The 12,589-nt window shown below is 70.1% G+C and overlaps 3 protein-coding genes across 3 annotated transcripts in view; 2 read left to right on the top strand and 1 right to left on the bottom strand.

Moving 5' to 3' along the window:
- Window positions 1-304: 304 nt before the first annotated feature.
- RTN2 (reticulon 2) lies at window positions 305-7,916 on the bottom strand. The gene is made up of 11 exons (XM_066340250.1): window positions 7,838-7,916; window positions 7,171-7,431; window positions 6,234-6,278; window positions 5,099-5,521; window positions 4,412-4,546; window positions 3,494-3,701; window positions 2,731-2,860; window positions 1,832-1,901; window positions 1,180-1,226; window positions 1,016-1,074; window positions 305-447 (listed from the first exon to the last, which is right to left on the bottom strand). Exons 1-11 carry the CDS (start codon window positions 7,914-7,916, stop codon window positions 405-407), a joined length of 1,500 nt encoding a protein of 499 aa, XP_066196347.1. The 3' UTR covers window positions 305-404.
- Window positions 7,915-12,589, top strand: part of VASP (vasodilator stimulated phosphoprotein) — a 6,664-nt gene continuing 1,989 nt past the window's right edge. The window contains exons 1-4 of the mRNA XM_066340255.1: window positions 7,915-8,003; window positions 10,528-10,714; window positions 11,818-11,986; window positions 12,370-12,433. Of these exons, the coding sequence (XP_066196352.1) occupies window positions 7,915-8,003; window positions 10,528-10,714; window positions 11,818-11,986; window positions 12,370-12,433 (509 nt within the window). The remainder of the gene's footprint in view (window positions 8,004-10,527; window positions 10,715-11,817; window positions 11,987-12,369; window positions 12,434-12,589) is intronic.
- FBXO46 (F-box protein 46) overlaps window positions 8,988-12,589 on the top strand; it is a 21,093-nt gene continuing 17,491 nt past the window's right edge. Inside the window, exon 1 of the mRNA XM_066340253.1 lies at window positions 8,988-8,991. The gene's annotated coding sequence lies outside the window, so the exon portion shown is untranslated. The remainder of the gene's footprint in view (window positions 8,992-12,589) is intronic.

Below are 12,589 nucleotides of genomic sequence, written 5' to 3'. Positions count from 1 at the left end.
GGACATGAGGGGACACGGTGTATTGGGGACATTGAGGGGACATTGGGGATGCGGGGGACATTGGGGACACGGGGGACACTGGGGGACATTGGGGGACACTGGGGGACATTTGGGGACACGGCGAATGGCAGACACACATCAGGGGTCACCGCGGCCCCCCAGGACACCCTGTCCCCTCCCCGTGTCCCCTCCCCGTGTCCCCCCCGGTGTGTCCCCAGTGTCCCCCAGACCCGTTTTGTCACAAGAGTTTTTATTTTTATTAAACTGTGACCCCCCCCCGCGCTGTTCGGGGGGGGATGGGACACGGAGAGGGGGGTGGGGGAGGGGTTTGGGGACCCCCCATCCCCCCCCGCGCTGTCACCTGGCGGGGGGCGGGGCTTGGGGACAGGCAGGGGACAGCGGCGTCACTGCGGCTTCACTTTGGCACTTGGGAGCTTGGCCAGGACCCTGCGGGGACAGCGCGGCTTGGGGACACGGGGACAGCGCGGGTTGGGGACACGGGGACAGCCCCGGGAGGGGACACGGGGACAGCGCGGCTTGGGGACACGGGGACAGCCCCGGGAGGGGACACGGGGACAGCCCCGGGAGGGGACACGGGGACAGCGCGGGTTGGGGACACGGGGACAGCCCTGGGACCCCCCGGGAGGGGACACGGCGACAGCGGGGCTTGGGGACACGGGGACAGCCCCAGACCCCCCAGAGGGGACACGGGGACAGCGCGGGTTGGGGACACGGGGACAGCCCTGGGACCCCCCGGGAGGGGACACGGGGACAGCGCGGGTTGGGGACACGGGGACAGCCCCAGACCCCCCAGAGGGGACACGGGGACACGGGGACAGCGGGGCTTGGGGACACGGGGACAGCGGGAGTTGGGGACACGGGGACAGCCCCGGACCCCCCAGAGGGGACACGGGGACAGCGCGGGTTGGGGACACGGGGACAGCGCGGGTTGGGGACACGGAGACAGCCCCGGACCCCCCGGGAGGGGACACGGGGACAGCGTGGGGACACTCACCTGGCTCGCAGGTGGCTCAGGTGGCTCCTCAGCAGACCCAGGTACTGCTCGATCTGGGCCTGGGGACAGCGAGGGGACATCGAAGGGACATTGGGGACATTGAGGGGGCAGTTGGGGACACAGCCCCTGCCACCCCCCGCGGTGTCCCCGCGGTGTCCCCTCACCTGGTGGCGCCGGTAGAGCACGGGGAAGGTGAAGGCGCAGACGACACCTGGCCAGGGAGTGGCATTGTCACCTCCTGTCCCCAAGGCCATGTCCCTGGGGCTGTCCCCATGTCCCCATCCGGTGTCCCTGTCCTCCCATCCCCAATGTCCTGTGTCCCCATCCCTTGTCCCCGTGTCCCCACAATGTCCCCTCAGTGTCTCCATGTCCCCCCAATGTCCCTATGTCCCCCCATGTCCCCATGTGCCCTCACGTCCCCACATTCTCTCAATGTCCCCACGTCCCCCCAGTGTCCCCAATGTCCCAATGTCCCCTCAGTGTCCCCAATGTCCCCAATGTCCCCATGTCCCCAGTGTCCCCAATGTCCCAATGTCCCCAGTGTCCCCAATGTCCCCTCAGTGTCCCCATGTCCCCTCAGTGTCCCCAATGTCCCCTCAGTGTCCCCAGTGTCCCCAGTGTCCCCAATGTCCCCATGTCCCCTCAGTGTCCCCAATGTCCCCTCAGTGTCCCCAGTGTCCCCAGTGTCCCCAATGTCCCCATGTCCCCTCAGTGTCCCCAATGTCCCCTCAGTGTCCCCAGTGTCCCCAGTGTTCCCAATGTCCCCAGTGTCCCCAGTGTCCCCTCAGTGTCCCCAGTGTCCCCAATGTTCCATACCCGCCGTCAGCAGTGTCAGCCCGTTGCACGCGGCCCCCACGTAGGTCAGCAGGTAGAACAGGAAGGCGAACTGGGGACACGGTGACACCGCCACTGTCACTGTCACCGCCACTGTCACCGCCACCGGCGCCCCGCCCCGGGGCCACCCGCCACACCCCCGTGTCCCCCGTGTCACCACCCACATCCCTGTGCCACCTGTGTCACCACCCACGTCCCCGTGTCCCCCGTGTCACCACCCACACCCCTGTGTCCCCCATGTCCCCTGTGCCACCCACACCCCTGTCCCCATGTGTCCCCAATGCCCTCAATGTCCCCTGTGTGTCCCCAATGTCCCCTGTATCTCCCATGTCCCCGGCGTCCCCTGTGTCCCCCATGTCCCCAATACCCCAATGTCCTCATGTCCCCCATGTCTCCCGTGTGTCCCCCATGTCCCCAACACCCTCAATGTCCCCCACGTGTCCCCAATGCCTTCAGTGTCCCCTGTGTCCATCATGTCCCCCGTGTGTCCCCAATGCTCCTCACACTCCCTGTGTCCCCCTTGTCCCCGGTGTCCCCAATGTCCCCAATGTCCCCAGTGTCCCCAGTGTCCCCAATGACCCCAATGTCCCTAATGCCCCCATGTCCCCATTGTCCCCAATGTCCCCAGTGTCCCCGGTGTCCCCAATGTCCCTATTATCCCCAATACCCCGCAATGTCCCCCATGTCCTCAATGTCCCCCATGTCCCCAATGTCCCCATGTCCCCCGTGTCCCCAGTGTCCCCAATGTCCCCAGTGCCCCCATGTCCCCAGTGTCCCCAGTGTCCCCAGTGCCCCCATGTCCCTGGTGTCCCCAATGTCCCCAATGCCCCATGTCCCTGGTGTCCCCAATGTCCCCAATGTCCCCCGTGTCCCGGTGTCACCTTGAGGGACTCGGGGACGCTGTGCACCAGGAAGAGGCGGGTCAGGGTGCGTGTGGCTGTCACCGTGTGTCGCGCCAGGCGCCGCGCCCAGCGCTGCTGCTGCTCGGGGCTGAGCAGGGCCACCTCGGGCCTGGGGACAGGGACAGGGGATGGCCATGGGGACAGGGACAGGGACAGGGGACAGGGGTCACCGTGTGCCGCGCCCAGCGCTGCTGCTGCTCCGGGCTGAGCAGGGCCACCTCGGGCCTGGGGACAGCGACAGGGACAGGGGATGGCCATGGGGACAGGGACAGGGGACAGGGGTCACCGTGTGCCGCACCCAGCGCTGCTGCTGCTCGGGGCTGAGCAGGGCCACCTCGGGCCTGGGGACAGCGACAGGGGATGGCCATGGGGACAGGGACAGGGACAGGGGACAGGGGACAGGGGTCACCGTGTGCCGCACCCAGCGCTGCTGCTGCTCGGGGCTGAGCAGGGCCACCTCGGGCCTGGGGACAGGGACAGGGGACAGCCATGGGGACAGGGACAGGGGACAGGGACAGGGATGGGACAGGGGACAGCCAAGGGGACAGGAGATGGCCATGGGGACAGGGGACAGGGTTGGTGACAGTGGAACAAGCACAGGCGACACAGTAAGGAGGTGACAAGGGACATCCCGGAACACCCCTGGGATGGGCACAGGGCCACCGCCATGTCCCCGGGGGGCGGCAGGGAGGGGACAGGGAGGGGACAGGGAGGGGACAGGGCGTGTCGCCGTGTCACTCACCGCTCGAGGGGCTCCGGGGGGGCGCGGCCCAGCGCCCTCAGGGCCACGTGTCGCAGGCGCAGGGGGACAGTGACAGCCAGCACCGCCAGCGCGCCGTACGCCACCACCGAGATGGCGCTGAATCGCGACAGAGAGCCCAGGGCCACCAGGGCCACCAGCAGCGACAGCGCCGAGCGCTCGGGGACACGCCACAACAGCAGAGCCCACACTGCGGGGACACGGGGGGGATGGCGGGGACACCGCGGGGACACCGCGGCGACACCACGGGGACAACGCGGGGACACCAGAGGACATCGTGGGGACACCGCGGGGACATCGTGGGGACATCGTGGGGACACCAGAGGACATCGTGGGGACACCAGGGGACATCGTGGGGACACCAGGGGACATCGTGGGGACGGGGGAACGGGGGGGACATCGCGGGGGACCTTCCAGTGTCCCCTCCTAGTGTCCCCTCCCGGCTCTCAGTGCCCGCCCAGTGTCCCCAGTCCCTCCCAGTTCCCCCCCAGCAGTTCCCAGTGTCCCCCCAGTTTCCCCCCAGTGTCCCCCACTGTCCCCCAGTGCCCCCCCATTGTCCCCCAGTGTCCCCCAGTCCCCCCCCACTGTCCCCAGTCCCTCCCAGTTTCCCCCCAGTTTCCCCCCAGTGTCCCCAGTCCTCCCCAGTCCCCCCCATTGTCCCCCAGTGTTCCCCCCAGTGTTCCCCCAGTTTTTCCCAGTCCCTCCCAGTCCCCCCCGGTGTCCCCGGTGTCCCCAGCCCCTCACCCGGCCCCTCCATGCTTCCCGTGGGCGGTGCCGGCAGTTTGGGGGGGTCACGCCCTATTTTTACCGCCCAATGGCCGCGGGGCCGCGGGACCCTCCCCGAAACCGGAGCCCGGGCCCCGCCCCGGCCCCGCCCCCGCGCGCCCATTGGCCGCTCACCCTGTCCGTCGGCGCCCGCCGCGCTCGCTGATTGGTCCGGAGGCGGCGGGGGCGGGGCCGGGGCCGGAGGGGGCTCCGGGAGGGGCGGGCGCAGGGCGCCCCCTGGCGGAGGGGCGGGGATGGGCGCGGGGGCTTCTGGGAGTGAAAAACCCGGGGAGGGGGGGTCAAAGGGGGGTCTGGAGACCCCCGAATCCCCCCCAGAAATGTCCCCGGACTCGTCCGGTCCCCAAAGCACCCCCGGGGGCTCCCCCCGATTCCCGGGATCCCCCTCCGGGACCCCCAGGGACCCCTAAATACCCCCCCAGGGACCCCTAAATACCCCCCCAGGGACCCCTAAATAACCCCCCAAGGACCCCTCCACGGCCCTCAGGACCCCCAAATCCCTCCCAGGACCCCCAAGGATTCCCCGGGAGCCCCCAGGACCCTCCAAGACCCTCAATTCCCTCCCCAGGAACCCCCCAGGGACACCCTTTTACCCCCCCAGGACCCCAAATGCCCCCCAGGATCCCCAATTCCCTCTCAGGACCTCCCAATTCCCCCCCCCCAGGACCCCCCAAACCCCCCCCAGGACCTTCAATTTCCCCCCCCAGGACCCCCTGCGACCCCCAGGACCCCCCAAACCCCCCCCAGGACCCCCCAATTCCCCCTCAGGACCCCCCAATTCCCCCCCAGGACCCCCATCCTCACCCAATCTCTTGGGGGTCTCCTGAAGCCGCGCCCCCCCCGAGGCCGGCAGGAGCCCCCCGCCCCCCAGCCTGCCCTCGGGGGGTCCCGGGGCTCGTTTCGGGGGGGTCCGTGGTGGCACTCGGGGGTCCGGCCCCCGGGGGGAGCCCCCCGAGCTCAGGCGGGGGGCGCGGCCCCTCCGGGGGGGCTCCCGGCGGTTGGGGGGTCCCGGGGGGGTCCCCCCGAGAAAGGCGATGTAGGAAAAGGTGAGTTCCCGGGGGGGGTCCCGGGGGGGTCCCCGAGCCGCCGCCGCCGCCGCCGCCGCCGCCCTGGCCTCTTCATCCTCATCATCATCATCATCATCGTCATCATCATCGTCACCCTCCTCCTCCTCCTCGGGGGGCTCCGGGGACGGGAGAGGCGGGAAATCCGAGTCCTCGTTACCGCCTGGGGGGTCAGGGGTCACGGGGGGGTCAGGGGTCACGGGGGGTCAGGGGTCACGGGGGGTCAGGGGTCACTGGGGGGTCAGGGGTCACTGGGGGGGTTGGGGTCAGGGGGAATTTGGGGTTCAGGGGGGGTTTGGGGGGGCTCAGGAAGGTTTGGGGGTCACTGAGGGGGTTGGGGTCAGGGAGGGTTTGGGGTCACTGGGGGGTCAGGGGTCACTGGGGGTCACTGGGGGGAGTTGGGGGTCACTGGGGGGAGTTGGGGGTCAGGGGAGGATTTGGGGTTAAGGAGGTTTTGGCGGTTCAAGGGCAGGTTTTGGGGTTCGGGGGGTTCAGAGGTTCAGGGGGAATTTGGGGGTCACTGGGGGGGTTCAGGAAGGGTTGGGGGTCGGGGGGGGTTGGGGTCACTGGGGGGTTTGGGATTCAAGGGGAATTTGGGGTTCAGGGAGGGTTTGCGGGTGTTTAGGAAGGTTTTTGGGGTTCAGGGGATATTGAGGTTCGGGGGGCGGGTTTTGGGGTTCCGGAGAATTTGGGGTTTCACAGGAAAGGTTTGGGCTTTGGGGGTTCAGGGCAGGGTTGGGGGGCTCGGGGAAGGCTCGGGGCGGTTTTGGGGGTTTCGAGGCGGTTTTGGGGGGCTCGGGGCGGTTTTGGGGGGCTCGGGGGGGTCGCGGCTCTCTCCCCCCTCCCCAGACCCCGGCCCGGGGGGCGCCGCTCACCCTCGGTGGAGTCCGGGGTGGTGGAGGCCGTGGACGGAGCCTCTTCTGGGGGGGGGGGCGCGAATTTGGGGGACCCCCGACCTCGGTCCGGGAACCCCCGTGTCCCGTCCCCGGTGTCCCGTCCCCGGTGTCTGTCCCGTTCCCGGTGTCTGTCCCGTTCCCGGTGTCCCCGTCCCCGGTGTCCCCGGTGTCCCCATCCCCGGGGCTCCCGCTGCCTCCGAGTCCCGGTTCCCGTGTCCCCGGCGCCTCCCGGTACCGTCGGCCCGGACACCTTTGTCCCCGGTACCTCCCATGCCCGGTTCCCCCGGCGCGGTTCCCGCAGTCCCGGTGCCCCCCGGTCCCGCCATCCCCGGTAACTCCCGGAGCGCTCATCGCCGCTCCCTCATCGCGGCCACTCCCGGTGCTGCCGTGCCCGGTCCCTCCCGGTGCTGCCCCGATCCCCGGCCACTCCCGGTGCCGTTTCCATCCCCGGTTCCCGGTTCCCGGTGCCGTTTCCATCCCCGGCCACTCCCAGTCCTGCCGTGCCCGGTCCCTCCCGGTTCCCGCAGTCCCGGTGCCGCTTCCCGGCCCCTCCCTGTTCCATGCTGCCGGTACCGACTCCCGGTGCCGATTCCCGGTGCCGATTCCCGGTTCCCGGTGCCGATTCCCCGTTCCCCATTCCCAGCCCCTCCCGTTCCCGGTGCCGATTCCCGGTGCCGATTCCCGGTGCCGGTTCCCGGTTCCCCATCCCCGGTACCTCCCGCAGCCCCTCCCCGTTCCCCGTTCCCGTTCCCCGTTCCCCGTTTCCCCATCTCCGGCCCCTCCCGGTGCCGATTCCCTGTTCCCTGTTCCCGGTTCCCGTTCCCGGTTCCCGTTCCCAGTTCCCTCTCCCGTTCCCGTTCCCGTTCCCGTTCCCGTTCCCGGTTCCCGTTCCCGGTGCCCGGTGCCCGCTCCGTACTGCAGTGGGCGAAGCCCAGGACCTGCCCCATGGCGGCGGCCCCCGCATGGGGCTCCCGGTAGCGCTCGGCCCCGCCGCGCCCGGTCCGGCCCCGCCGCGCATCACCGCGGCGCCATGGCGGGGCCCGGACAAAGGGCGGCGGCGGCGGCGGGGGCGGGGCCAAGGGGCGGGGCCGGCACCGGGGAGGCGGGGATGGGCACCGGGGAGGCGGGGATGGGCACCGGGGAGGCGGGGATGGGCACCGGGACTGGGGCACCGGGACTGGGGCACCGGGAGCGGGGCACCGGGGGTAGGGACTGGAACCGGCACCGGGAACCGGGCATCGGGAACGGGGAACCGGCACCGGGAACCAGCACCGGGAACCGGCACCGGGAACGGGAGGGACCGGGAATGGGGAACCGGGAACCGGCACCGGTGACTCGGGAATGGGGAACCGGCCCCGGGGACACCGGTGTGTCCCCCCAGGACCCTCCCGGTGCCCAGAGCCGGAGAGCGCGGGGGGACACTGGGGGGACACCGGGTGGACACTGGGGACACTGGGGTGGCACTGGGGGACACTGAGGGTGTCACTGGGGGACATTGGAGTGACACCGGGGGACGCTGGGGTGACACCGGGAGGACACCGGGGGGACACTGAGGGGACACTGGGGGTGACACCGGACGTTACCGGTCCTCGACGGGCCCGGGGCCGCCTCACGGTCGCCGTTACCGAGAGGGGCGGGGCCGGTGGGCGGGGCCCAGGCCATGGGGGGCGGGGCCTCTCGCCGGGACCGGCGGGTCCGGCCCCCGCCGCCACCGGAAGGGCCCGGACCGGCCGCCGCCGCCAGCATGAGGTGAGCGGGGATGGATACTGGGAGCGACTGGGAGCGACTGGGAGAGACTGGGAGCGACTGGGAGAGACTGGGAGAGACTGGGAGCAACTGGGAGGGACTGGGAGGGACTGGGAGCCCCGCCCGCCGGCGCTGGGGGGCTGCGGGGAGCGACACCGGGAGCGGGGGGCACCGGGGCTCGGTACCGGGGCCGCTGGGGGCGGGAACTGGGCGAACTGGGAGCGCCGGGGGTCGGTACTGGGAGAACTGGGAGAGCTGGGTATCGGTACTGGGAGAACTGGGGGAGCCGAGGATCGGTACTGGGAGAACTGGGAGCGCCGGGGGTCGGTACTGGGAGAACTGGGGCAGCCGGTAACGGGCACGGGGCGGCCCCACCGGCGGTACCGGCGTCGGTAACGGGCGGCGGGAGGCGCCGGTAACGGGCACTGGGAGAACTGGGAGCGGGGAGAGCCGGAACTGGGAGCGCCGGGAAGCGGCACTGGGAGCGCCGGGAGAACCGGGAAGTGACACTGGGAGCACTGGGGACACCGGGACTGGGGACACTGGGGACACCGGGACTGGGGACACTGGGGACACCGGGGACACCGGGAACCCGGACTGGGAGCACTGGGGGCACTGGGAATCGGCACTGGGGACACTGGGAACCGGGACTGGGGGCACTGGGAGAACTGGGAGCGGGCACGGAAAGGGACGGGAAGAACTGGGAGCGGGAACTGGGAGCACTGGGGGTTACTGGGGGTTACTGGGGGTCACTGGGAGCACTGGGAACAGGCACTGGGGGTCACTGGAGGTTACTGGGAGCACTGGCAGTGGGGGAGGAGTGTCCCGGGGAGAAGAGGAAGGAAAAGGGGGGGCGGGGGGAGGTTTTGGGGTGCGGGGGGGAAATTTGGGGATGTCCGGGGGGGGGAGGGGAGGGAGCACCCAGGGGTGCCCCAGGGTTCGGGGGGTCCCTAAAAAAAAAGGGGGAGGGGTCCCTGGAGCAGCCCCGGGGGTCCCTGAGGTCCCATGGGGGGGGGGGAAATCCCAAATTTTGGGGGGTTCCAGCCCCAGTTTGGGAGGGGTCCGGCTTCTTTGGGGGGGGACCCCAAATCCCGGGGGTCTCCCGGTGCCCGTTTTCGGGGTGACCCCGATCTCGGGGGTTCCTCCACCCCCCTTTAGGGGGTCACCCCTGTCCCCGTTTGGGGTCTCCCCAATCCCAGGGGTCTCCCCATGGCGGGGGGTCACCCCTGTGCCCCTTTGGGGTCTGTCCAACCCCCTTTGCTGGGTCACCCCAATCTCGGGGGTCTTTCCATCGCTGTTTCTGGGGTCACCCCGTGCCCATTTGGGGTCTCTCCATCCCCGTTTGGCGTGACCCCGATCCCGGTTTTGGGGTCACCCCGATCTCGGGGGGGGGGGTCTCCCCATCCCGTTTTTGGGGTGACCCCGATCCCGGTTTTGGGGTGTCCCGTTTTTGGGGTGTCCCCATTTTGGGGTGTCCCGTTTTGGGGTGACCCCGATCCCGTTTGGGGTGTCCCGTTTTGGGGTGACCCCGATCCCGTTTTGGGGTCCCCGCAGCGAGCGGGCGCTGTGCTCGGCCCGGGCCGCGGTGACCCCGATCCCGTTTGGGGTGTCCCGGTTTTGGGGTCTCCCCATCCCGGTTTTGGGGTCTCCCCATCCCGTTTTGGGGTCCCCCCGCAGCGAGCGGGCGCTGTGCTCGGCCCGGGCCGCAGTGACCCCAATCCCGGGGGTCTCCCCATCCTGGTTTTGGGGTGTCCCGGTTTTGGGGTCTCCCCATCCCGGTTTTGGGGTGACCCCGATGCCGTTTTTGGGGTGACCCCGATCCCGGTTTTGGGGTCACCCCAATCTCGGTGGGGGGGTCTCCCCATCCCGTTTTTGGGGTGACCCCGATCCCGGTTTTGGGGTCCCCGCAGCGAGCGGGCGCTGTGCTCGGCCCGGGCCGCGGTGACCCCGATCCCGGTTTTGGGGTCTCCCCATCCCGTTTTTGGGGTGACCCCGATCCCGTTTGGGGTGTCCCGTTTTGGGGTGACCCCGATCCCGTTTTGGGGTCCCCGCAGCGAGCGGGCGCTGTGCTCGGCCCGGGCCGCAGTGACCCCAATCCCGGGGGTCTCCCCATCCTGGTTTTGGGGTGTCCCGTTTTGGGGTGACCCCGATCCCGTTTTTGGGGTCCCCGCAGCGAGCGGGCGCTGTGCTCGGCCCGGGCCGCGGTGACCCCGATCCCGGTTTTGGGGTCTCCCCATCCCGTTTTTGGGGTGACCCCGATCCCGGTTTTTGGGGTCCCCGCAGCGAGCGGGCGCTGTGCTCGGCCCGGGCCGCGGTGACCCCGATCCCGTTTGGGGTGTCCCGGTTTTGGGGTGACCCCGATCCCGGTTTTTGGGGTCCCCGCAGCGAGCGGGCGCTGTGCTCGGCCCGGGCCGCGGTGACCCCAATCCCGGGGGTCTCCCCATCCTGGTTTTGGGGTGTCCCGGTTTTGGGGTGACCCCGATCCCGGTTTTGGGGTGACCCCGATCCCGTTTTGGGGTCCCCGCAGCGAGCGGGCGCTGTGCTCGGCCCGGGCCGCCGTGCTGCTGTATGACGAGGGTCCGAAGCTGTGGGTCCCCGCGGGGGGCGCGGCGCCGGGGGGGGCCCCGCCCAGCCCCAGCTGTGTCCAGCTGTTCCACCAGCCCAGCACCAACACCTTCCGCCTGGTGGGGCGGCGCCTGGGGCCCGAGCAGCAGGTGAGGGGCGGGGCACACACCTGGGGGCGGGGTTAGCGCCTGAGGGGGCGGGATTAGCACCTGAGGGGGCGGGGCTTACACCGGGGCGGGGCACACATCTGGGGGCGGGGCATACACCTGGGGGCGGGGTTAGCACCTGGGGGCGGGGCTAACACCGGAGGGGCGGGGCTAACACCGGGGGGCGGGGCACACACCTGGGGCGGGGCACACACCGGGGGCCGGGGTTAGCGCCTGGGGGCGGGGCTAGCACCTGAGGGGACGGGGCATACACCTGGGGGCGGGGTTAACACATGGGGCGGGGCTAACACATGGGGGCGGGGCTAACACATGGGGGCGGGGCTAACACCTGGGGGCGGGGTTAGCGCCTGGGGGCGGGGCTAACACCTGGGGGCGGGGTTAGCACCTGGAGGGCGGGGCAGACACATGGAGGGGTGGGGCTAACACCTGGGGCGGGGCTAACACCTGGGGGGCGGGGCTTACACCTGGGGCGGGGCTAACACCTGGGGGCGGGGCTAGCTCCGGAGGGGGCGGGGCATACACCTGGGGGCGGGGTTAGCACCTGGAGGGGCGGGGCTAAGACCTGGGGGGCTAACATCTGGGGGCGGGGCTTACACCTGGGGGCGGGGCTTACACCTGGGGGCGGGGTTAGCACCTGGAGGGGTGGGGCTTACACCGGGGGGCGGGGCACACACCTGGGGGCGGGGTTAGCACCTGGGGCGGGGCACACACCTGGGGGCGGGGCTAACACCTGGGGGCGGGGCTTACACCGGGGGGCGGGGCTAACACCTGGGGCGGGACTTACACCGGAGGCGGGGTTAGCACCTGGGGGCGGGGCATACACCTGTGGGTGGGGGAGATGGTGAAAATGGGGGGGTCTGTGGAGCACCCCGGGGTGGCGGGGGGCTCTGGGGGGTCATGGAGGGGCGGGGCTCACCTGGGGGGGTCATTCACGGGTGGGGCTCACCTGGGGGGGCGGTCTCTGCACCTCGGTGGGCGGAGCTCTCTGTGCGACCCCCCCCATTCCACCTCGGAGGTGGATCTCTGTTTTTGGGGGGCTCACCCCTCTCCCGGGGGGGCTCACCCCTCACCTTTCCCCTCCCCAGGTGGTCCTGAACTGTCCCCTGGGCCGGGGGCTGCGTTACAGCCAGGCCACCGCCCAGTTCCACCAGTGGCGCGAGGGCCGCCGGGTCTGGGGGCTCAGCTTCGGGACCCCCGGCGACGCCTCGCGCTTCGCCGCCGCCGTGCTCGGGGCGCTGCAGGCGCTGGAGCAGGGTCAGTCCGTGGGCTGAGAGCGCCCCGAACACGTGTGTGTCCCCAAAAACATGTGTGTGTGTTCCCTAAACACGTGTGTGTGTCCCCAAAACACGTGTGTGTCCCCAAAACACGTGTGTGTCCCCAAAACACGTGTGTGTCCCCAAAACGTGTGTGTCCCCTAAACACGTGTGTGTCCCCTAAACACATGTGTGTGTCCCCAAAACACGTGTGTCCCCAAAACGTGTGTGTCCCCTAAACACGTGTGTGTGTGTGTGTGTGTGTGTCCCCGTGTTCCCCAAAACACGTGTGTGTGTGTGTCCCCAAAACACCTGTGTCCCCTAAAACACGTGTGTGTGTCCCCGTGTCCCCAAAACACGTGTGTGTGTCCCTTTGTCCCCCAGGAACGGCCCTGAGCTGGCCCGAGCTCGATGGTTCCGGCCCCGAGCCGCCGGAGCAGGGGGACAGGTGAGGGGGGGACACCGGGATTGGGGACATCGGGATTGGGGACACCGGGATTGGGGAGGGGGACACGCGGGAAGCCCGAATTTGGGGAGGGGGACACCGGATTTGGTGAAGGGACATCGGGTTTGGTGGGGGGAGACATCGAATTTGGGGAGGGGG

The sequence above is a fragment of the Sylvia atricapilla genome, unplaced genomic scaffold (genome assembly GCF_009819655.1).
Source record: "Sylvia atricapilla isolate bSylAtr1 unplaced genomic scaffold, bSylAtr1.pri scaffold_168_arrow_ctg1, whole genome shotgun sequence".
NCBI lineage: Eukaryota > Metazoa > Chordata > Aves > Passeriformes > Sylviidae > Sylvia > Sylvia atricapilla.
The sequence above is the reverse complement of the archived record's forward strand: the minus strand, read 5'-3'. Positions and strand labels throughout refer to the sequence as shown.